Raw genomic sequence first — 25,171 nt, 5'->3', positions numbered from 1 at the left:
ACATGTTATTTCCTCGTTTTCGTAGTATGTTTCTCGTTTCTATGTGTTCACTTGTGTTTTGTCTCAATTTGATAGATTAGCCGATCTACTATATGTTTTATTCGCTATTATATATATTTTGCTGATATACCACTACTTTCGGAAAGTTAGTCAATTTTAATTTCAGCTGCTCATAGATTTATCATCTAATCTATAGTATTAAGTACTGTATTTACATAATTGCTGGGGTATAACATCGCTTTTTTTCCTTTGCTTCGCGCTCCCAGAATTCCCTTCTGATTTTCATTATTTCCAGATATTGTATTTTGCAAGACATTCGCAAAAATATGTTTTCAAATGCTCAAAAGATGGAATTTCATAGGCCTTATCATTTGCCAAAACGTATATCATAAACTTGATGTATGTTTCGATCCCAAAGTTTTTAAGTTCGGGTTTGTTTTGTGCCATTTTGCCTTTCCCGTTAGATATTTACAGTTTTTCGAAGAAGTTCCTTGAATTTCAACGCCCACTCCAAAAACATCTAGGATTCTCATGATTTAAATATAGTTTATTGTATGATATAGTAAAAGGCAGTTTATATTCTCATACAAGTCAGAAGTGCATGTTTTGTCAATTTGAAAGTCATCTACCCCCTCCCCCCTGAAACAACAACCGCGTGGTGTGAAAGTCGTTGGAATTACAGTGATAGTGGTGACTGAAAATGTGAAAAAATCTTCTTCATAGAATTAGTTCATTTTATGTAAAAGAAAAACAAAGATCAAATGAAAAACATGTTAGTGTAGTCAAATTTTTCAACAGAAGGCAATCCTATGAAAACATGGTTGCGATGAAGCTCTAACCAGTAGTGATTCAATTAACCTCGGGAAGGCTTTTGTTCTGAGTCTCTAACATTGGACTCCGAGGCATCGGAGAGGGTGCTGGCCGTGGGCTTCTCGATGCAGAGCGAGGGTTCGGGCTTCTCGAATTATGCCTGTTGGTGTGTGCCCCGTTGGCGTGGCTCATATCCTGTAGAGCCCCAACTCCTCGTCGCGACAACAGTAGCGTCTTGAAGGCTACACGGAAATTCTGGTTGAAGTATCCGTAGATGATCGGATTAACCGAGCTGTTGAAGTAGATCAGCCAATGAGCGACGGGATAGATGTAGACCCAGATGATGTTCTGCCGGTCCGCTGACAGGGTGGCGTAGTCATTGATCATGGTGATAGCGTGAATGGGTAGCCAGGATATGGTAAACAGAATCACCACTGTTACCAGCATCTTGATGACTCTAATCTTCTTGCTCATGGCGAGGGATTTGGCTTCCTTACTTGCCTTGTCTCCGCCTGGGGTTGGCTTTATCCAGACGCTGTAGCCGATGCGGACGTACAGGTACATGATGACCATGAGAGGGCAGATGTAGCAAAGGCCGAACAGCACTGTAGTGTAAACCTTGCGCCAGTAGGGATATGGCTCCTCGCAGATATGGAGATAAATAATGTTTCCCTCCTTGGGCCACCGTGTTTGCTGGATCAGGAGGATCTAGTGGGGGAGATATATGCAGATGATAAGGACCTATAGCATTCTGAGATTAATGTTTTCAACTAGTGTCTCGGATAGAATACTAAGTAAGCGTCATTGTACGTTTTAGTGTCACTAAGAACTATTGATATCAGTATCATCATTATAGTATATGCAAAGTGGAAGTAGCAAATTAGAGTATGGTGACATATTAAATTGTCCCTATTGTAGGATCACGACAATATGATGATGATTGCAGGATTGGAACGACCAAAAAGTATTTTGTTATTTCTTAGCGTGATCAGTTGAATCTACATTATCGCAATTCACTTAGCAAAATTTGATGTATGAGTACAAAATACCATGTTGTCGTGTTGTATGAACGTGTTGAAAACCTGGGATTCACTTACAAATCGACTTTGTTTCTTTTTGTCTCAAGTACCGGACTAGTTTGATACATAATATACTGATAGTCATTTGGCCATTGATAAACACTAAATTAATCGAATCACATATCTAAAAAGTTGCAATCAATGGAAATCCCGGGCAGAATTTTTTTCTTGAGAATATTTTCAGTGTCAAGTATTCGTTTCTGTTGTTGTCTTACCTGGGGTATTGCCACAATGATGGCCAGGATCCACACGCCAGCAATCACGTACATGGTGCGCCTGATGGTGAACTTCGGTTCAGTTGGGTAGATGATGGCATAGTATCTGTAGGTAAAAGAAAACAAAATTGCTGCTTAAGGACGTGTACGTCAAGCGGACGATCTCAGATAGTTTATGTGACATCTCCACGGCCCACGTTTTCAGCCCAGTACACCAGATCATCCCTACTCTTCTTGATAGCTGTTTGTGAGGTCAGTTAGTATTTTACGAACAGATTTCTTTTCGTCAGATTCTTGTTACTGAAGCTCCCTCATACACAGACTTTACGCTCCCATCCGAACGTTCTAATGCATCATGCCCTAGCTGCCTTCGAATCTCAACCTCCTCCGTTACATGTATGTCATCCTATAAAGTTTATATAAGCTTTTATGACGTTATCATTCTGGAGAAGGACCAAGCTTCTCTTAAACGTTTCAAAGTGATTCCATTTACAGTTAAACACTTCAGGAGTTATTGCCACGCCATATGGGACTTTTCCCACGTAATGGCCAAATGGGATGTGAAATTTCCAAGGAAATTGGAGTGAAAGCAAATAACGTCGTCAGTAATGGTGCAATGATGTGACAGTAGTACTTTTAGCGTAATGGAATGTAGAGAAGTACGCATACCCTGATTGACTGAACAGGAAAAGACTAGGGACTTAACCAGTAGGGATTCATACTACATGTATATCATTAAGTAAGGGAGAAGCATATGTAACATGTCAAGATCTAGGAACCATTGGTAAATCAAAAATAAAACAAATAACATTATGTTAGATATTGTGAAGTAGCGAATTTTTACTTATATATGATATTTAGATATCTGATACAATATCAGCATATTACGTTGATGAAGGTTAGACATCCAGGTAATAAGATACGCCAAAAACAGTTGCTCAAGCAACTGGATAAAATTTCAGAATTTCATTTCAAGAAAATTTCATTTTAAGTAAATTTCATTTTAAGAAAATTTCATTTTAAGAAAATTTCATTTTAAGAAAATTTCAAAATTTCAAAATTGCAAAAAATTTATCCAGTTGCTTGAGTAAAGTTTTTTTGGGAATATCAGCATATTGTCAAGATTTACTGGGCATAATTTCCCCTTTCATTTGAGTATTCACAAAAATATGTTCGGCACGTTGTCTTTCCTTCAGTTCTAAAAAAGATGCTAACCTGTCCAGTGCAATGGCGACGAGCGTGAAGACAGAGGCGGTCACGGATACGATCTGAACCGCAGGAGACAGCTTGCACATCACGTCTCCGAACGGCCATCCTGTAAAAACAACCGCAAGTGCATTACATTCATTGTACTGTAAAAATTCTCCACTCTCTTTAGATACAGATTGGCCGGTATATCACAGGCAATGCGGTATAGACGCCATAAACTTTCTGCAACTTTTCAGATAGTGTTTGATATCATCAAATGAATACTGCAGTATTATCATATGAATATATATCATATATATAGAGATATCTATATACCTCTATATCAAAGAGTCTACACGCAAAGTGAATATTATACGGGGATGTCTTTTATTTTCTTCAGCAACGCATTGAAAGCTCAATTGATATAAATATAACATTCTTCTTTCGAAATCTACAATTGGTCAAGGTGAAGCATGATGTATTCACTCGTAGCTAGTAGATGACTATTTTCTCATGCAACAACGGCTACGCAAGTTATCAGTCCATCCAAAAGATAAACCAAGTTCAAACACTCACCCTTAATGATGTTGTCCACCAAGGTGAACGGCATACAGAAGACGGCGACCAACAGGTCACTGACGGACAAGTTGAAGATGAAGAAGTTTGTCACGTTGCGCATGCGTGGAATCTTCAGAACCACGAAGCAGACCAGCACATTCCCGACCACACACATGGCGAACACGACGAAGTAGGAGAGTACGAACACAGAAATAATCGGCACAGTTTGCTTTAGTATAGGATTACTAAAGTCAAACATAGTCACATTGAACGAATCATTCGCCACCTGCATATTGTAGTCTCGGCTGGCTGAGTCTTTTCAAAGTTAAGAGGTTATGTTCTGACTACAACCGTCTTTGTTACAATCTTCGCTGCAGAGGGCCTTCAGCTATCCTTGATACTTTGCTCCAACAGACTTCGAGACGCCAGAGACTCCAAAATGATCTGCGGAAGAAAGATAAAGGTATTAGGAAAACTTCTTTTTCAATCCCTTCACATCTGCACTGTACCAGGCACAACTTAAGTGCTATTTGAAACTGACATTTTGCAGACTGTTATCCTGTAATGCGTTCCTGACATTGGCCTTATCTTGTAGAACAAGGAAGAGCTGCAAAAATGAGGTATGCAGAAGCGAGCAGTTCTTGGCACTTTCAATGTCCCCTTCCCATAACACTGGAGAATGAAAATGGTCAGCCTCACAGTTTCAAAAGCCGAAGTAGAGACATTAGCGGCAAGTTTATAGATATCCACATCCCAGTTCAGCCAGTATGTACTTACTGGTATACTGTGACGTGACCTGTGTTGCCTTTGAATCACGTCACTACCCTTCAAAACTGAAGAAAGATGGCGGGTGCCTTTTGAGAGCTTCTCACTACAGTTTCTATTCGTCGTAAAGCCGGCGTCACAATTCATGCGAGCATCGGCCGATTTTGTAGATCGCCCGAAGCTCGCCGAATTTCACAATCGCCCGAGCTTCGACCGTATTTTTCGCTGAAAACCTGCCCCGTCACAAATTGAATGGAGCTCGGGCGACGTCCGTCAAACACTAATAATCATAAATACCTCATGAGACGGTACCATCTCTTGGACACGGACGAAGTCAGAATCAACTGACCTGGTAACAAGCGCATATTTGGACCAACTTTACTTTCTGAGTTGTGGCAAATCTGTAGGGCATGAGTGAAGTGAACGGCCACACTGAAAATAATACTATAGACAGGAATTTTGTTATAGACCAATCCAAATACAAGCTCAGGAGCCACAAAGTCAATAGATCAGTCGTTCAACCCCGATCCAAACATTTTCACCAAACGGAAATCGACCGAAGCTCGGGCGAACGCCGTCCGAGCTTCGGCCGACCGTTGGTAAGCCTATCGACGCCCTGCCGACGCCTGGGCGTGCCTCGGCCGACAAACATAGATCTATAATGACTCAGTGGACTTTCAAATACTAGTAGTCGTTTGTGGAGGAAAAACTCAGGAAGTCAAGTCAAGCCCCAGTTCATTGATATATAAATTGAAACATCCAAAACAATAAAAAAAACGAAACAGGTATTGTTTTCGGTGTCCAAATCTCATTGATGATAATTTTTTTTCAATGAAAATTTAACTTTGCAATTGAATTGTCTTTCATTAGAAAGGTTTGGCAGCATTCTTTGACAAGATGATATTAGTATTAGATAATATTACAGTATCATCTATCATCTTATGTCATAAACTAAACTGTCGTTACCTTTTATATATAAACAAGAAGGAGTTCGGCCGGAGCCCGTCCAAGCGCCCATCGATACCAGTACAACGCTCGCCCGAAGCACGCCTTATTTTTCATGAGTCGGCCGGAACACTGACGACGGTCATCCGATTATTGTACAAAGCCCGTGCGAGGCTCGCACGAGGCCGAAGAGCTCGGGCGACCTCCGGCCGACCAAAAATCGGGTCTAAAATCGTCGGATGCCCGCCCAAATATTGGCCGAGCGCTGGGCGTTGCTCGGGCGAGCTACGGGCAAACTGTTTACGAGCTGTGCGAGTTCAAAAATCGTCGCCGAGGCCTCGCTGAATTTAAGCGCAGCTTCCAGTGACACGCGAACGTCGGCCGAGCTCCGAAAAATCGCCCGAAGCTCGCAGAATCGCCAGGACGTCGGTCGTACTTCGGCCGAAAATCGCCATTTGGAGCTCGCCGACAAGTCGGCCGAGCGAAATTGTTGATTTGTGACGGGGGCTTTAGTAACAGTTTAATTCTCTACGTTCAATAGACGCATGGGGCTCTCTCCGTCTCTTAAGTTGATGAGGCAATGATGGACATTGCATTAGTCATCAACTTTATGGCATCCCCTGAAAAACCAATCGGAATATGCTACAAAGCACGATTGGATTGGAGTATAAATAGACATGATCAAACTTTGAACGAGCTGCTGGTCTAGTTTCAATAGTTTATCGTAAACCTGAATATTCAAAGCCCGACGTTTCCCTGCAATACCTTTGAAAACCACCAGGGCACCATTCGCAAATCTATCCTTTGTCAACTTCCAACGCACCAAATGACATATCCATATACAACAAGTTATACTGTTCCCATACATTTTGTAATATCATCACATAATTTAGACAAAAACAGACACGTTGCAAATCTACAATGGAAACTCTTAACTGCTTACGTCTTTGCATATTCATACGTATACACTACCAACATTCATTTGATGTATGCACGGGCTCCCATGGCCATGGCCACGCTTGTAGCCAAAACATTGTCAAATTTGTTGTGTTTTCTTTTTCCTTTCCTGATAAACGCATAATCACAATCACATACATTCATAACGTTTGCCAAAGCCCCTTGAATACAAAAATGTCAAAGTTTCATACTCAAGGTTACATAGTATTCCCATGGATTCAAATCGTTATGTACCCTGTAGTGAATGGAATTTTCTGTATACTGTTTTCCAACACTCTCGATCCTCCCACAGTAGTCTATACATGACCATTAAGCCAGGTCACAAACCCAGGAAGGTAGAAATAAAGTGCTGCATGGTCTGTAAATAACCAAACGCCGAGAGCTATTCAACAGCGGGTAGAGTGCAAAGACGATAAGGATGTCCAGGAAGCATAGCTCAGAATAGAAAAGCTAGCCCTCTGGAATAAGTACAGTTACCGGCATAAATTGTGGCACGGTTGATGCCGAAGAGGCTCAATCTCTGTCAGAACCTACTACGCTCGGAGAGCCAACAGATGCGTGAATCGTGAGGCAAGTGCAAAATGTGGGATCTATTCACACTTTACAGTATATCATAGGTGACGCCCTGACGTTATGATCTACTATTCTGAAGATCACACGTACCATTTAGATAATCTTGACAAGAAACGATGGCACACACGAAGGTTGGCTCTGTCACAGTCTGCTTGAAAATACGTCAACTTCAAAATCGTACCATGTCTAACAAAGCACACATGTAACTGCACCGGAAGGCATGGGTATATTCTTGGCAATATCGTTTAATGTTACAATTGGAACACGGATGTAGTATCATTAGAAACGTTTGGCACAATGCATAGCTGCAGCGTTGCTGTAGTACCCTTGGAGACCAATTTGCCTAATAGATGAAATCGTCGTTAACGTTACAAATGTCATGCTACATTTTTACAATAGTGTATGTAATCATCTGTGATATCAGAATACTGTTCAAGCTTTAGTTACATAGGGATGCTGCAAAGATCATCTACCTTAAACCGGAAACATATGGTGAAAAGCAAAATCTATCCCAGGGACCATTACCGATAATTGTTTTTTATCTATAGAAGCCATTTGAATTCATGGGCCATGACTACCTGCTTTTCTGGCCATGTTGTTACATTGGAAAGGGTTTGAAGATTAACATAGTTCATGTGAAGTCTTCAAACGCTATTCCCGAACACAAAGTAAATCGCTTGCTTATCAACTGACTTTCCATCTAGCTAACAAATAGTTAGTAAGCCAACACATGTTATGAAGCAATTCCAGTTTATCCAAAGTAAACGCTTTTCATTCATTTCAATCGGTGACCTATTTCTGTCAAATCCTGCTGAAATATGTTGTTTTTTTAACACTGCTTTGTTAACGATGTATGCACGGTGTATAAGTGGATAGATTCCTCCCCTAAACAAATGTTATTGTTTAGCTTTGTTTTAAAAACATATCCGTAAGGAATATGACTTCTAGGAAAAGATAGCCACCCCTCTGCATTCTCGTTATATTAGGCACATGGGAAGATTTCACACGCATCGATGCATCCCACATCAGTGATTCTCGCACAACCGCTTGCCCCAAAAAAGTGCCCGTCGATATTCTTTGGAACAAGTAATGGTTACAAACCCTCTTGACCTCTACAAACGTTTTAGCACTTTCCATGCCCACTAGGATAACAGTCGTAAGTGAAATAATCATTTTCCTAATGGTTCTGAAGGGGAAACATACTGAGTGAAACGTCTTGTTTATGGCTGTAGACGCAGCAGCAGAACATCAAAACGATCATTGTTTGTATCGATTGCTTATTCAAAAGAGCATGCGTTGGCAATAATGGTCCATTTGGTGTTGACCATTTCACTCTACTAGCTCCTCCTAGTCGTATTTATCGAATTCAGCAACTTCAACTTTCATTCTCCGTATCTACCTTTTAAGAACATTTGTGCAAGTCATTTTATCAGTTGGTGACCAGAAAAGAGGAGAAAACTCCAACTGACCACACAACCATTCTTGTGATTCAGCTGCTGCCATTAGCATTTAAGAGGATTTGTGGGGAATAACCTCTGGAACCTTTTGACATTGAGTCACAAAATCGAATCCTTTTTAGGAATTACAGCCTATCAAAAATAGTAATAAACATGGTTGTGAATAATAAGAAAAACTGTTCTAATGAGAGATGGAAACACACAGTAAGTCAATAATTTTTCAAGTTCAATATGGTTTTTAGAGCAAGAGAATGGGTCCAAGTTTTACGGCTGCTATACTCTGTATCTCTTCACACCCTCGCCTTGCACACCCACTCATCTATCAACAAGAGATAAGATAAGATACAACCCAAACGGCACCGAAGTTCTCCTCAGCAGAAGGCCGGATTACCAATCAATGGCCGAGTTAGTAGATAAGAATCACCGGCACCTGTTGTTCTAAATTTAGTAGAGTTACCAGTGAAGCAGTGGTGAACTTCCACCGCTTAAAGAATGTTTTTGATCTGGCAAGACATGGACATTGACCAAAGCGTTTTTTTCATGATATGTAATACAATTGTATGGGTTTTATGAGTTGGTGAACTAAAAGCATCTTCATATCTGATAGAGTTATTACTAATGAGGCAATCGGCATATTCCACTGCTTAAAGAATGTTTTTGATCTGGCAAGACATGGACATTGACCAAAGCGTTTTTTTCATGATATGTAATACAATTGTATGGGTTTTATGAGTTGGTGAACTGAAAGCATCTGCATATCTGATAGAGTTATTACTAATGAGGCAATCGGCATATTCCATTGCTTAAAGGATGTTTTTGATCTGGTAAGAGCCGGAATTTGGTGCAGGCGTTTGGAAATGCAGGGCTAGTGGCAGTGTTCTTCGGGTCAGTGAACAGCAAAGCTAGCAGAGTTACTAGTCAGTCAGTACAGAAAGTCCAAAGCTCTATGGATGTTTTTGATCTGGTAAGAGTCGGCATTCGGTCCAAGCCATGGTACGAACCAATCAAAGTCGGGATTCCATTTAGTGAACAAGAAGAATAAAGTAGATCCAGTAGAGTTAATAGTGAGGCAATAGTCATCTTCAACTGCTTCAAGAATGTTTTGATCTGCTAAGAGATGGAATTTGACCCGAGCGTTTTGAGATGCAATACCAAAGGCTTTTATGAACACCCATCAAAGCCTTTCTTCGAGTTGGTGAACTAAACTCATCTGCAGATCTAACAGAGCTTCCTTCAGTCGTAGATTTCCACCGCTTCGAGGATGTTTTGTATCTGGTAAGAGTCGGAGCATGGAGGGTTAATGTCTTCATCTTTATTCTTTGCCACGTGAACTGAAATGTGAATGATTTGCGGATATCTACAGATGTAGCGGAGTTAATAGTTAGGCAATCGCAATCTTCCATCGCTTCAAGGGTGTTTTTGTACGTGTAGACAGTGTTAGTATAGACTACCCCGAAAGTAGTTTACTACAAACACGTCGTTCATATAACCTGTTTGGATTAGAAACAAACCATTGCAATTGATTATTACCACATCAAGGGCATATGCCAAAACATACAACCCTTGAGAACACATTTGTAATAAACATTTCCTTGTGATAAAGTATCATCTCTGTTTTAATAAATGTAGTATCCTGCCTTAGAGTGGTGTTTAGAAACCAAGGTCATTAATCGTCTTGTTCCTGCCATAATGAATGGCAACGTTGCATATAAGTGCGTGAATTACTGCATTTTATAGAGGAGATAATTTTGAAAAAATGTAAAACTGTGACAAATTCAAGAACTTCATTCAAGAACTACATAGCCCATTACACGAAGGAAAATATGGACATAGGAGACGCCAAGGGCTATCCACCTATACTGGCTCCTGAATGCATGTAGTCTCTGCAATTCATGTAAATGTTATCAACAGAGTATGTTTGAAAAGGGCAGTCCTTTTTTGTGAAGACCATCGATCGTTTCAAGCAGATTAACTTCAAAAGCTGAACCTTTGGCCGTTGTTTTTCCGCAGCGAACGGAGTTACCACAAATCATACAAGATGCGCTTTGACCTATGAGCTGGAATGAGACAAGAAATAAATCAAACGTAATTACTTTGACATCTTTTGAATATCAAAGCCACGTTGGCGACAACTAAACGGCTGCTCGGAAAAATACTCTAAAATCCTGGTAGAGCTCTGGTATTAGAACTACTTATTTGTACTTTTGCTCAATCGATAACTTTTAAGAGCAAGTGGCACAAAGCCATTAGGGATTTGAGGAATGGAAAGTTTGCTGCGACCAAAACTGCATGTAAATAAAAGGTAAAGTCATAAACGGAATTTAATTTGATATGGATGATGCACAACGACAGCTTAAGGACCTTTAGTTGGCGACAACTAAACGGCTGTTGACAAAAATACTCTGAAATCCTGGTCGAGCTCTGGTATCAGAACCACTTATTTGTGCTTTGGCTCAATCGATAACTATTAAGAGCAAGTGGCACAAAGCCATTAGGGATTTGAGGAAGCGAAAGTTTGCTGCGACCAAAGTTGCATGAAAATAAAAGGTAAAGTCATAAATGGAATATTCAGCTGAATATGAATAGTGCCTTTTGAAACGCCTTTACAAAATGTCAAAGTTAGGTAGACAAATCTAGCATAAAATTTGTTAAGTCATACCATTCATTGATGTCCCTACCACTTGTTTCATAGACATTCTAACGGGAGAAAACTATATCTGGCAACTACAATAATATACCCATATTACTATCACAAATCGCGTCCGAGAATAACATTTTTGCTGTTTGTGGACTATTATGATAAACCATTTCTTTTTTCGTTGTCAAGACCTTTGGTACAAGCCGCCTTGCTTACAGTAAAAGAAGTTGAAATGACATACAATACATCGTCTTTTACATCCTGACAACCAATGTCAAAATTACATTTTTGATATCTGCCAACCCACTTGGATTCGACATCACAGCGTTATTGTCATGTCAAACAGTTCTGCATCCACTTATTATTTAATTATTATTATGATTTGCAGTTCTGCATCCACTTTGTAATTGACTTATTGTTATTATGATTTGCAGTTCTGCATCCACTGTGTTAATTACTTATTGTTATTATGATTTGCAGTTCTGCATCCACTTTGTTAATTTACTTACTGTTATCATGGCTTGCTGTTTGCATCCTCTTGTTATTTACTTTGAAAAGATTTTGTTACTTTATTCAGCCATGACCTCTGACCACCCCCACGTTTCATTTTAATTTCAGTTTTGAGTTAATGTTGTATGCGTTATGTTATATTTTGATTTAAACTCACACCTTTGTTATGTTGGTTTTACTTTCATGTACATTTGTTCCGTTTCATTGTTTTGGACTCCAGGAAGAATAGATTTACAATGTACAATCTAATGGAGATCTCAATAAACAAACAAACAAACAAACAAACAAACAAACAAACGTCTTGAAATGCAAATGAAAAAGATACGAAATGTAGTATTTCGTCGATCTACTAAGTACATGTTTTTTTCTAATGAAGAGCCCTTGGGCTTTCAATATCGAAGGCCTGTACATTTTAATGAAACTGTCACTATGATTATAAATCCTTTAGGTATCACAAGCTGACAGAAACGCAAGTAATAATGACGGCGAGGAGTTATTGTTTAATTCAAAAGTTTTTTGATCTCTGAGCGATGAAAGCCTAGCGTGCACTGAAATACCCTATCTGACGTCGGATGGCAACGTGAGAGACAATCTCATGACAGCCATCAAAATCGTCAGCAAGGTATTTAAGCCTTAGAGGGAAACTTTGAAGCACATTATCACACATAAAACTGAATCGTGCGTCACAGCTACCTGCAAAGCATACAGCACACAGCAACGATGCAATCGGGGTTTTAGTTTCAAATAAAAACGATGACTAAAGTGCCCCGTATACTTCTTTTTCCACGCGCTAAAATCTATAACCTGCTTATTGACAATCAGATATCGGCTACTTTTTCATAGCATTTATGACAATTGTGACGTCAAATCTATAAAATGTATTGAAGTCTTACATTATATCGTAAAACAACAAACTGAAGCGAATTGCAGTAAAAATCTTTTATATACAAATCATTACAAACCAAAGTTTGCTGCCTTCAAAGGCATGGTACTAATATCTGTATGTACCGATGTTTCAAGTGATAACGCCAGCTAGCAGATATGCAATCCTCAAGGACCAATCAGAGGCAGATATGTATAGATGGGACCTTCATGTGTCAATCATTGCACCATTTGCCATTACTAAAGTGATACCGGACTATCAGTCACGCAAATAATCAGCGATAACTACGCACATTGTTCATACCTAGAGATGGCGACATCAGATGGGAGGGGACCTATGGGATTTCGTCACGCACGAATCACTGATATTCAGGTAGCTGCATGAAAACCGTTACTTAATATGTCGCAGCGGACGAATAGATTCAACACTTTAAAACTTCCCATTGCCAATGGGTATTCCTATCTTTTTAGCAAAAGTGTTCTTTATACATAAAACGTATAACTTGAATTATAGCTATAAAATGTATTGGTAGTCCTTTAAAGCATGATGTTCAATATTCATCCCTTGCCCTCGGTTTGTTTACGCAAGTCAAAGAACATTCAGCCACACGCAAGCCACGTTGATACATCTACAACCGATTGAGAAAATTGGGTCTGATTCGTAACATCGTAAAAAGACATAGACAATTTCTACCCACGGGGTCACAAATGAGCAGAGATTGCATGTTTTTATGATAACAGCGTCGCCATGCACTTGTGACATTGACGCACCTGTCTGACGCATTCGGACGATAATTGGCATTTATCAAAGTCTGAATCAGCATGATAGTTTTGGAAGTCAATAATCCTACGGGGGAACGAAGTGCATTTAGATAAGGCTCCTTTGACCCCATGTTTCAGGAAATGTCAATAAAAAAGCAGCCGTCTTTTCCAAGAAGTGCCCTTAAACCTGAGTGACGATCAAAGATGGCACCCACGACAACGAAGACCTGAATTGTTTTGAACCCTGGTAACCGCACAGGAGCGTATAGCCGTATGTAATCTACGTGTGTGCCATGCTGTGCGTAGATAGTTGGACTGCAAAAAAACTATTACCATTGATCATCAATTATAATTTACGCTGCGACAAATCATGAGAACAAAACGCAATCAGCCATAACAAAACAATTAGCTAAAACAAGGAGATTTTGATAAAGGTTTTCCAGTTCTCTTCTTCCCCTTGTACATAGTTTTAGTCGTCATCAATTTTCTGATGCCTTTTGTTTAGTAGAGGGTATGCTGTACACAAATTCAAAAACTTTCCTGGTTGAAAGACAATGCGCATTGTGATCTACCAATGAAACGTATCAATATTTTCAAACATAACTTTGTATAGCCCAACGGATTTTCTCAATTACGAACGCAGCTGAACCACTGACTTTTCTATGACGTATTGTCTCAACCCTAAATCGAAATTAGATCCTTGCAAATCTAATTAGTACTAGCAAAGACGTACTTATTACCTTACAGTGATTATGTAAAGCTTGGGATTACCAATTAGAGGCTCTGTCATCTGAACACTGGTCTTACCATACGTTTAAAGATAAGACAGGCACCTTAATTGTATCATCTAACTAATCAATCACGTCCTTTTCAATGGGATGTCAAAACACATAAACTTTAGCTCGAAACCTAGTAAAAGTCTAAGAGATAGGAGAAGATACTATGCTATATTCAGATATAGTTTAGAAATTCCTGTATGCTGTCACAGTATTCATTCTACATTCATGCAAGATTGTGTGTGCATTATTGCCGTGAAATGTACTTCAGATAAGAGTTTTACTGTAACCAAGAAGGAAATGCTTTCGATGCTGTTCGTGTGTGTATGTGTGTGTATGTGTATGTGTGTGTATGTGTATATGTTCTTGGTACTACCACTACTACTTATTGCTACGCACGGTACCGCAGCAACCAAAATGGCGAGTGTTTAGTGTCACCGCGCTGTAGTTGACCCAAAGTAATGTCTAAAGTACACGCCCACCATTCATTCTGTACGCATTCTTCGCCAACTTTCTACCTAATAGCCTTGCACAAATCCCACCAAGTATTCAGAACATCTCGGCTTCGTGTCGTGATGTCCTGGTGACAGGAGTTAATGGAGGTGAAGTAAACTCTTCCTGTACCGTCCACTGAGATATCTGAAGGGACCACCACATCAAAGAACTGTGACGTTAAAGAGATCTCTCAATGCACATCCAGTAACCCCAGAGGTATGCATACTTGTTTTTTTAATGATATGCCGGTCCTAGCTGAATTATAATAGTTGACGTTATACGCTTCCTACATGATAGATATTCCACAACATTTCTGATAGAACACTGTTTATATTTGTCTGTTTGTTTTGTCTTGCAATATTCTTCCTGGAGTCCTTTTACATTGAAAACATTAAATTCAAAATACAAGGAACGAAACATATACAGTAATGAATAAAATCTAAAGTGATACAAAACATTTGCAATTGATACACAGTAATGAACAAAATCAAATGTGAGGCAATAGAAAAGAGCGTGACTTCCAATATGCTCAAATATATAATATCCTTCCAGGGAATTTAGATCTTATGCATAGCAAAGGGACATTACTGTGTTCCGAATTGTCATGTCGGTATTTCTAGTTTGACGTAATCCGATATTCATGTTATACAATAAGCATGTCTAAAAGGGCTATTTAAAGGGATCTACACCGTTTGTATTGTGTACCTGGTCATTATGGACTGCCCTCTGTTCATCTCAATATAGGCTCTACAAACGGCGGATACATTCCCACCGGGAGCCCAATACATCCCAGGCGAGATTGGAAGCAATTTCCTGACAACAATATAAGGTAGCACACTTAACCCTGTGAAGGTGTCAGATTTGTGCAATCATGTTTTGGTACAGTGCCCTCAAATACGGTTGATTTTGACCCCTTTTTACGAGAATGCATTCTCTGTTACTAGATGAGTCATTGTTGACCTAGATATTGTGGCAACTAGTGGATGTAAAACACGTTTGCCTAGCAATTTGTATAACGATTTGGCAGAAACATTGCTATAATGACTAAGTTCCGGTTATATTCTGCGGGATTGCAAATTGGCGTCTTCGCCTTTTTGATAACGCTCCTCTAGAAGAAATGGGTTGTAAGTGAACAAAATATAGGTCCCGTAGGAATGAAAAGTCGAAGGCAAGAGCAATTTCCTCTTTCTCATTTTGTTCCTCAGACGAAAGTAGGTTTTTAAATCAGTGTCAAAGTAACGCGATGCGTGGCACCCACCGTACTTACCGGATTACGTGGAGTTGATCTTCTAGTGTAGGATTTATGTAAAGCTACACTTCAATTCGTGTTTGATCACAGTTGACCTATTTTTCCAAGGGCAAGGCGGTTAAACTCCATTCGGTGGTTATTACCTTATATTGTATGATTACCCGGTTTTAGCATCGCTCGGAGTGATGCCTTGAATCTTCGAATGTGGGAATGACGTCAATCATTTTCACTGGAAACGCAGAGTGGTTTTGAATATCAAACGGTCCGAATTCTAGGTTAAAGGTTTGCTGGCGGGAACTTTGGAGGTGTCCTTCACGGTACGGTCATATAACTATTCACTCAGGATGTTCAAGGATTGGATAAAGAGGATGGGCGAAGGAATATTGAAGGGAAGAATCGAGCTTGAAGATCAATGTGAACAAACTACAAGACCATATGAATCTACAACACATACTTCACGATCACAGGTATAATAAGATGACATGTTTTTCACTCATGATTGTTTAAGGCAGGGATTGTCTAAAAGCATGGGCGAAGGAAGAAGAGAGGTAAGAATTTACAGCTTGAAGATCAATAAACTGTAACAACATTGAATTATAACACATACAGAAAAACGGTACTAGATATCGCTCTTGTCTATACCCACACGAATACCGATGAATAGTTCGAAAGAGTGAATATTTCAGGGGATCTTCGAATGATTGTCAGCTGACCAACGTATCATTTTTTAATAAGAAAAAGGTAATACAAATCTTAAGTGAATCTATAGGTTTCAGGTATCAAAGATTTTGTCCACAGCCGATATCGACAAAAAAAACATTGTTGCTCACAGACGAAAACTTTTAACGAGTTTCTAGTGTCGCGTCATGCAAAATTTATCCACTCGCACTCAGACATATCTAACGTCTATGATTCAACTATGGTGGATACAAGAATCGTCATTACCTTCTGCCGACACCAATTTCTCCACTTTTTCACTTTGTGGTGATGTGTGGTCACGGCTTTTAGGAGACGCCTGTCTTATTGATGACCTAGCTGGTTATTTCGGTCTCCCCCATTGTTCAAGTCGCAGTCCTTGTCATTGATGATTCACACAAATAGATGAGTAACAATGGGTAATCTTATAGAGCGACGGACAGGCGCCAGGACTTCTAGGATGATAACATTGCTGCATTCAAACTTTGTGTGTACAAATGACACGGAAATAACAGAGAAATTAGATAATGGCCCTTGGCACACTTATTGGATAAAACTTAGTCAGAACATTTATCATCACTAGCCTGGTGTCTGGTTATGGTATGTGTCCGAAGTGCAGTGCGCAAAGTCATGCCGTGCTTTATATATGTGTGGCCGTAATAAATGATAGTTTCATGTACTTTTTAACGACTTGTGGCGCTGTGATTGATGAAATATCTATGTTGATATGCTAGGTATCTTGCCACAATGTTGTCCCATTGAGGGCTATCTCCTTATTGCATTACTGACTCGTTTTCCTGCAGACTTTTTCTGCATTTGCAACAAATTGTTATTCACAGATTAACAATTCATGCAGCAAACGTTGTACCATATTCAAAAGCTATGTATAAAATTATTCTGCCTGGAACTTTTTCACCTCAAGCTAATGTACATGTAGACGCAATGAATTCCATCTACAAGACCATCTATTTCTGTAACACATTTTCCACCTCTAATTAAAGGACAATTTTGCCGCAAACGTCGTGACTGCAACATTTTGCAGCTTGATAATGTCGATTCACAGGTTGCACGCAGTGCCATATCCCCGGCCAATACAGGCGCAATGAAGTGCGTCTACAAGGCCTAAGATTGCCCATTATCTGTAGCGTCTACTCCTAGCTCCGAAATACACTGCCATTTACAGGGCTGCAAGCAGGGCTCTACCGTGACCTTCTTGGATAAAGGTCAACCCTACCGTGTACCTCATATGCTGCGATGGCGTGGCCGTAACCCATCCTGGTAATTCAAGGTTACAATGTCAGGCAGCTGAATTGATTATCACGAAATCGCCATAGAGTCTTTCAAAGTTTCAAGGTTTCACTCCGTTGATTATACGCTTTCTGGTTGGAAAACATTAGCAGTGATTACTGTGGTAAAGGCTGTATGTAATGAGGGGGTTCATGTTTTGGAAGGCCGGCTGTGTACTAATCAGCTAGAAGTCGCATCAAGTTTACGGTTCGAGGAACATGCTCCCGTGGTTGCTGTTTCGTGTTGTACGTACCAAATGGACGGATGTAAACAGGAAGAGAGCTAAAGCCTCACTATTTTTTTTAACCAGCCAATAAATGGAAATAGATAGAATAAACAGGATGTCGTTACTGTATTATCGCCAAGTGGATTTAAGGAAAAAACATTGTTATGACATGGCCCTGGATAATAGAACGCTAGGTGATATTAAACAAGCGTTGTCTTCGGTTCAATTTCTTTGCCTGATTAAGTATTTTGATGTCTTGTATTTGATTTATCCGCTTTTAATTCAGTAATGATTCTAACAAATTTCAAGAAATTACGACAAGGTAGAAGAAAAATTGTTGATGGTACACCACATCCATCTATGTAATTTTCATCATGTTTGCCTAGCTCTCTAAATTAAAGGCCTGTGTTTGATGATAACGGTACCTCACATAACTCCTGTCATAAACTGTGATACCCTGATCAGCTTTATTGGATAAGTTTGAAACTTGCAATCAGTATGGCAGTCGTCGATTTATGAGACAGTAACAATGTATACTTTCGCAAATATTAAAAATGTGAGACGATATATTTCCAAAGACCCTTTGTATGGCACCAATGAACAACTAGACCCCCGCACGACAATATCATTGACGGGAAAAGCTTAAAAATGCATGACAACTTTGAACGTACGGCGAGGGGCAGTTAATAAGTAACGGACAAAGCACGGTTGCCTCATGACATTTGTTTTACAGGAAGCACCCTGGAGAGAAACCTTTAATACCGTCGGCTGCATCAATGAAATTTCCGGCGCCATGCTGGCAAACTTCCGTACTACAGAAGTGTTGATTAGATACAGTTAGTACGTGCAAATCGGGTTTATAAACATCTGCAATTTTGCACCATAAAACAGTTACTGTGACAGTCCGACGTTTGAGACAGCATCCGCTTTCTTCCCTTTAGTCACGGACGAAAGGCAACGGATGCTGTCTGAAACATCTGACTGTTTCAAAGAAAAAATATCGAGTTGCTTGAGTAACTGTATCTGGATGTCTAATAATCTCCATCACTGTATCTGCAATTTGGTATATTCCAATAAAAAGTAACGTTCCTGGTAGATTTGGCTCGAAAATTCCAATAACGTCGCAGTAATAGTGACTGAGTTTGAATGTTTATACTAATGGCTGCTAGCGCTAGCCCCCGTGACATTGGTGATATGAATTGGAGAAAAATTGTGAAGTAATGATGGTGAAAATAGTAGGCAATGCGATGGAGGGCACATCATTTGCTCGCACTCTGAAGCCATTGACTGAATCCTTCATATAAGTATATACACTCAAGTATGTTGAACATTGTAGGTACAAAACATTAGAATGCTTTGCATTTACATAGAGCTTAAGTGCTAAGCTCCTTTGTAACAACCAATGATTTACATTCGACAAGCCTTTAATTACACTTCGTTACACTTCATCACCAAGTTCATTAATTTCCCTTCTACTTTAATTTTACAGCAAACCTACTTAACCGTGACAATCCATGGGGGATTGCATTTCATACACTCAGGCTTCTCTCCACGCTTGAAATAAGTACTGTAGGGGAAGGTATCTTGCTTCTGGCGAAATTGTAAGCATCTCAGCAGGAAGATCGTTGTAGAATCCCAAGATAATCATTGTGTTTTTCTTCTACTTCCTTACTTCCTCATCTACCCAATGATCTCATCACATACCGGAGCTCCTTTTTCTAAACAGGTTACGCCGGTAGCGCTTTGATGTCAAAGGTCGAAACATCTCCGGGAATACAAATATGAACTGCAAATTCATAATTGCTCAAATTTCACCGTTCAATATTTCTGTGTGCACAGTCGAATATTAAACCAGGAAAAAGCGTTATTTCCTGTGACACAACAGCGAGGAAATACAACTAACTTTCAGCTTACGTTCATTAAAGTTTTTTAAAAGGTAGCTTAAAGACACTAAACTGCCGGATTTTGGCGTCAGCACTGACAACATTCTGCATAACAAAATTATCATGTTATTGAAATTTAGTCACGTTTCAGAACATTTGCATTGATCATAATACATTTTCTACATTGACAAAGAGCGCTAAAGCAACCTAAATTATTATCCTTCTCATTTCCTGGTGGTAGCGATAAATACACGTTAGCTGGATGTAAACAAACTGGCAGCATTTTGTCTTACACATTACTGATATACCATTATGTTGCAACAACGCCCAAGAATATTGTTATACAATGGCCAATACCATGCAACTTACTACGTAAAGAAAATTGCCAGAACATTGCCATCGAAAATTGTCCTAATATTTCATTGACGACCTTTAATACGGTTCAAACAGAGAAAAATGAGTTGTTACTCACGCAAAGCTGAAAAGGATTGTCAACGCCTGTCATCAAGCTGGTCATGTCGAAAACCTCCCCTTACCGAACTCGTCCCATCGGAATCCTACAAGAGGAAGAGTAATGGTCCCCAAATAGTTCCTTGTAGAACGCCCGACGCAACTCTGACTGGAGCTGAGGCCTTGCCTTCTACCACTACCGCTACCGTCTGTTCCCTATCGGTCAAGAAAGCCCCAGAAGGCAAACCTAGCGCTGACATTTACCTAACATTTGCATTCCAGTGGAAAGATAAAGGGGACACGCAAACTTCACTCTAGGGGCCGTTCGACTCAAGCTGTTTCTGGTTCGGAAATGTCGGACAACGCCCTACCAACCTTGGAACGTTATACAACTGACATAAATTATGTCCACGTCATCCCAAAGCATCCACCAAAAGAAGACTCTGAAGTAATTGGTGCTACGTTTTACGTTTAAAAACATTGCGGGCGAATTGATGTTTATCGATATGTTGGGCATGTTGTGGCGTTTATACAATTACAAGTTGAAAGAAAATTAAATTTTGGCAAACAATCGTACGACAGATAGGCAATATATGGCTAGCCATATGGCACTTATCTTTCAGAAGTAGAGGGGTAGTGTTACGTAATGAAAATTGAGACCACAAGGAGTAAAATCATAATTATCAAGGCATCCGAATAAGAAATCAAGAGAAAAGCTCCACCCATTCTTGAGCTAAAATAGGCAATGCAGCAAAAGTCCATGTAGATCAGAAGAAAGCTGCTAGGAGGGCCAAACGTATGTACCTTCTTTCCTGTAGCTATTTACAATAAAAGAAAGATCGACAACAGATACAAACATGGGAAGGTCTGCTGCAGTTCAGAGGAGTGTTTGTTTTGTCAAAAATGGATAATTTCAAGACCTACCCAAATATGAAATATCATGACAATTAATCCGCAGCTGTTCAACTACAAAACCACAAACGCAACCTAAAAAATAACCCTCTTTACGAGGGTAACTACAATTGTTTGATTTAACAGGATTGCCCTTGACATTGCTTTGAAAGTCCATTAACCCGTTCGAGCATTGCTTATCTTGTATGTTTAACATGAACTTACTACCTAATCGTACGCCTTCTCCGCTTCTGACGTGGGTGTCTACTTAAAGGGGTCCCTCAACGCCGATAATTGTAGTTTACATGCCACTCTAGGGCTCCCTGGTTTCCTAACAAAACCTACTTTATCACACGGTGCAGCGAGGCAGTAATCAGGAAATCAAGGCCATCCCAAAAAGATGAAAGCTCGTATTGAGTGATAAATTGGTAGGGTCAAAGGTGAAGCACGCTAATCCGTACCCTATTCTAATCCCCTGTGTTATACCTAATGCAGACAGGGTAATCCTGTCAACTTCATGCATGGGAATAACTGCCACGTAGTTCTAAATTGGAAAGGGCAAGTTCATAACAACTTGGGGAAGTATGCCATTAAAGTCTTATTCATCGCTCAATCACCTCAAATCTCTTTATATCGCTGCAATAAAAAGGCCTCCTTTCCGTCGACCCCAATAAAAACATACTATGCACAAAATCAGGGCTTGTACTAGCCTTTTGACCCAAGGGAAACTTGCCATAAATTCAATGCCGGGAAGTGAACGGGAAAAGAACTAGTTCAGAAGCTCAATTTTCAGCCCAGTATATACAGTTTCTGAAACTGTAATTTAGGGTTCATTAAGGAATGATGCATATATGATGGGAAGCAGATTTGGTTAAAATGAATATTGCTTTCTCAAGTAACTTCGGTAACACCTACTCAGAAGTGGTTGAAATCCAAGAGGGATGCTATATGCAGTGTTACACAAGCGATGCAACTGCTAGGTTATATCACCATACTTATCTGCAGCACTTGCCACGCTTTCATTACACAAGACTGCCAAGTATACATACAAGCAGCACTTGAAAAGGGCAATAGCCCTTTTATTACCCACTAAAGCACAATCATATCTTCCTACTCAGAATCGCCTTCTTAAAACTGTATGTTGGTGAGAAGTGTACACCCACGCTAACAATTACCACGCCTCTTCACCAACTATTGACTTGTATACGGCTTGAAATGCCATACCAAATTCGAAAGAAATTGATACGGGGCGTTCTACTGCAGTACAATGGGAAGCCGCCTGGAGGCCTAAAAGTCAAACTTCTTTTTAATTCATCCGACACCTACGCACTTAAAGAAAACCATACAGACCCATTAACAGCCATTCACCCACATAGCCCCAAACCCACGCCTTTAACCCACTGACATACAAATATGACAGAGAACCTACATGAAATGCCAGAATAACAAGTACTAGTAACTAGATGACATTTCAAGTAACATGTACATTTCAAGTAACTAACTACGATTCTCTGAAGAAATGTAAGTTCTAACCCACTATTTAAATCCCATGTTGATTGAATTAAAAGAATTGTGACACGATTAAGTTTGTTCAAAGTACTTTTGAGTTGAACCATCAGAAGCTTCGTTTGAAATACAATATATTATTGATACAGAAAAAAACACACAGGACATTTCATGCTTAAGGTTCAAGCTTTTTGGCACTTCTGGTGCTGGTTGGTTAATGTGTTTGAAATAGGCCCGAGCTTGACAATCATTATAAACGTCAAAGGACACTCTTAATAGCCCGTCGTCAGATATTTGTATCTTGCGCAAGGAATCTGCTTTCGAGGAAACGTTGTTGTTTTTAAATGTTCATGTGCCACATTAGATAATCCCAGTTCAAATCAAGATATGAGGTCTGAAAACTCTAGTTTTCGGCTTCAATCAATGATCTGTAGGCTCTAACACAGGAATGGTCTGGCAAAATATACATATAGTGCCCTGAATATAATAACTAGCGAACTTTATGATGACCATTGAATCATCTCTGGTGTTCAAACATTTTAGCACAAAAACTAAACAATATTACTTTCCGGTGATACAAAACCTTTCAACGATACATATGAGTGTCGTTAGTTTATCACATTGATGAAACATGAGTTTTTTTGGGTACGATTGCCAACTAACACAAAATGTATACAATGATCACTAGTCACGCAGGGCCTCTTAACGATGCATGTGGGACACGTAGATCATATCTCTTCCCTTTATTATTTAATGGTATCCCGGACAGCACTTACGTATATGTTTGAACAAGCTTTGTTACGACGTACATGTAGGTCGTAAAACGCGTGGGAAATTTACATCAAGCTGCCGTCCACATGTTTTATCATCAAAAGCTAGCAGGTAAGAATGAAAATCAGAAAATCACATTGTAAAGCCGTTATGAGACTTAATTCATATCAAGCTAAGTGCATTTCTGTTAGATGCTGATATCTCGGACAAAAAAATGACGGTAATCTAGATCTCACCAACACTTTCAACAGGACTAGTCTGCGGTGAGCCTTATTTCTGTTATCGCGTCGGCATGCTGGCTCATACGCATAGATGGGAAGTTTGTTTGTACTGAGCGAAACGAAGCAGCTTACTGAATTCTCTGGCCGTTTGGCAAACAAGTCCAAGAAAGAAGCCCCTTTTTGTACAAAAACGTGCGCACGGCTTAGCCCGTTTAGTTTAGCAGCTGGCAGGGACAAGGTTTGCTGGAAGGTAAAGCATCATTCTCATGGGGCTCGCGAGTAAACAAAAGCTGGTACTCTTTTGTGCACGCTGCGGGATAAAGTAAAGAATCCGTACGGGCCAAGGCTGCATGGCGTCTGTAGGGCCCGAGCCAAGGCTACAAGCCCTTTCAGACAGTTGAGATTAGGGTGGCGCCATCGAAGGGTTGAACACCTTTCATGCCATGCAGAGTTGGTATGGTTGAGTGGAAGATATGACGCCATACATTCCGATGGGGTGCATTAAAAAAAATACTTCTTGGAAAAGCGATGCAGTTAATCTGAAGAAGCACTGTTTCCTTGTAAAAAATCCCACAAGGAAATTGTTTATGTTAAAGTATACAAATTTATCACCACCCCTTTTAAAACTGGTAAGGTTGTAACAGAATTATCAAAATAGCAGGGCTATAGTGAAAAGTGAAAGAAGCTTACCTACTACTTTTGCCGTCCGCCTTGCATACCTAGAAGATCGCCGGAAAGAATGTTAAAGCATAGTCCCCTAACCCTCTAAACGCAAGGCTCAAGACGCCAAACACTTGAAGCCGCCCTCTGCACGACTCTACTTGTCGAAGTCAAATTGGCAGTCAAGTACAGGAGACGTTGCGAATGCGGCCTACGTCGAGAAAGGCTCCGCCCCAAAATGACGGATGGACGCCTACATATGCGCGTACTGAACTGTTAGACTTCAGCGGGCTCCTGACGTCAACACAGGATAGAGTAAGTATATGTTTTGCACCAGCAGCGTTCAAGGTTTGCATACCAAATCATTTCCTGGTCCGCTGTTGTTTTGACTAGCGGTCTTGGCCGTGGAGTGAGATCCTGAGGTTTAAGTCTGGGTTTTCTTGGAGCAACACACTACCAGCAGTACCTTCTGGCGCATGGCTGTGAACTCTGTAAACAAGGACTAATTAGATAAAACAAAAACCAAGGAAACATCTTTCACCGATTAATAGGAGGGAGTAACGTTAACCATAATGCTCATCTTTCTGTGTTTTAAGATGTAACGTTAATGAGCACTTGAGTCTGACATGAACGTTGATATATGTATGCCAATTGTTTTACTTTAATTATAAATGTCGAGATGCATGATCAAATATCAGCATACATTGATAATGATTAGTAT

The 25,171-nt window shown here is 39.9% G+C and overlaps 1 protein-coding gene across 3 annotated transcripts; it reads right to left on the bottom strand.

Moving 5' to 3' along the window:
* Positions 1-217: 217 nt before the first annotated feature.
* On the bottom strand, positions 218-24,856 carry LOC136448234 (neuropeptide FF receptor 2-like). 3 transcript variants are annotated; one of them, XM_066447522.1, is made up of 5 exons: positions 24,481-24,856; positions 3,869-4,294; positions 3,320-3,419; positions 2,105-2,210; positions 218-1,518 (listed from the first exon to the last, which is right to left on the bottom strand). In XM_066447522.1, exons 2-5 carry the CDS (start codon positions 4,140-4,142, stop codon positions 850-852), a joined length of 1,149 nt encoding a protein of 382 aa, XP_066303619.1. In that variant the 5' UTR covers positions 4,143-4,294; positions 24,481-24,856; the 3' UTR covers positions 218-849. The 3 variants fall into 3 exon arrangements, with proteins under 3 accessions (XP_066303619.1, XP_066303622.1, XP_066303620.1); XM_066447525.1 differs by having other exon boundaries at positions 24,485-24,856; XM_066447523.1 differs by lacking the exon at positions 24,481-24,856 and adding an exon at positions 20,424-20,730.
* Between the last annotated feature and the right edge of the window lie 315 nt (positions 24,857-25,171).

This window comes from Branchiostoma lanceolatum, chromosome 14 (genome assembly GCF_035083965.1).
Source record: "Branchiostoma lanceolatum isolate klBraLanc5 chromosome 14, klBraLanc5.hap2, whole genome shotgun sequence".
Taxonomy (NCBI): domain Eukaryota; kingdom Metazoa; phylum Chordata; class Leptocardii; order Amphioxiformes; family Branchiostomatidae; genus Branchiostoma; species Branchiostoma lanceolatum.
This window is presented reverse-complemented; position numbering and strand designations above follow the sequence as displayed.

Coding starts and splice junctions, on each gene's coding strand:
- LOC136448234 (XM_066447522.1), bottom strand. CDS start 4,142: ATGCAGGTGGCGAATGATTCGTTCAATGTGACTATGTTTGACTTTAGT. Junction 2,211..3,319: donor GTCGCCATTGCACTGGACAG/GTTAGCATCTTT, acceptor TTTTACCTACAG/ATACTATGCCATCATCTACC. Junction 1,519..2,104: donor TCATTGTGGCAATACCCCAG/GTAAGACAACAA, acceptor CTCCCCCACTAG/ATCCTCCTGATCCAGCAAAC.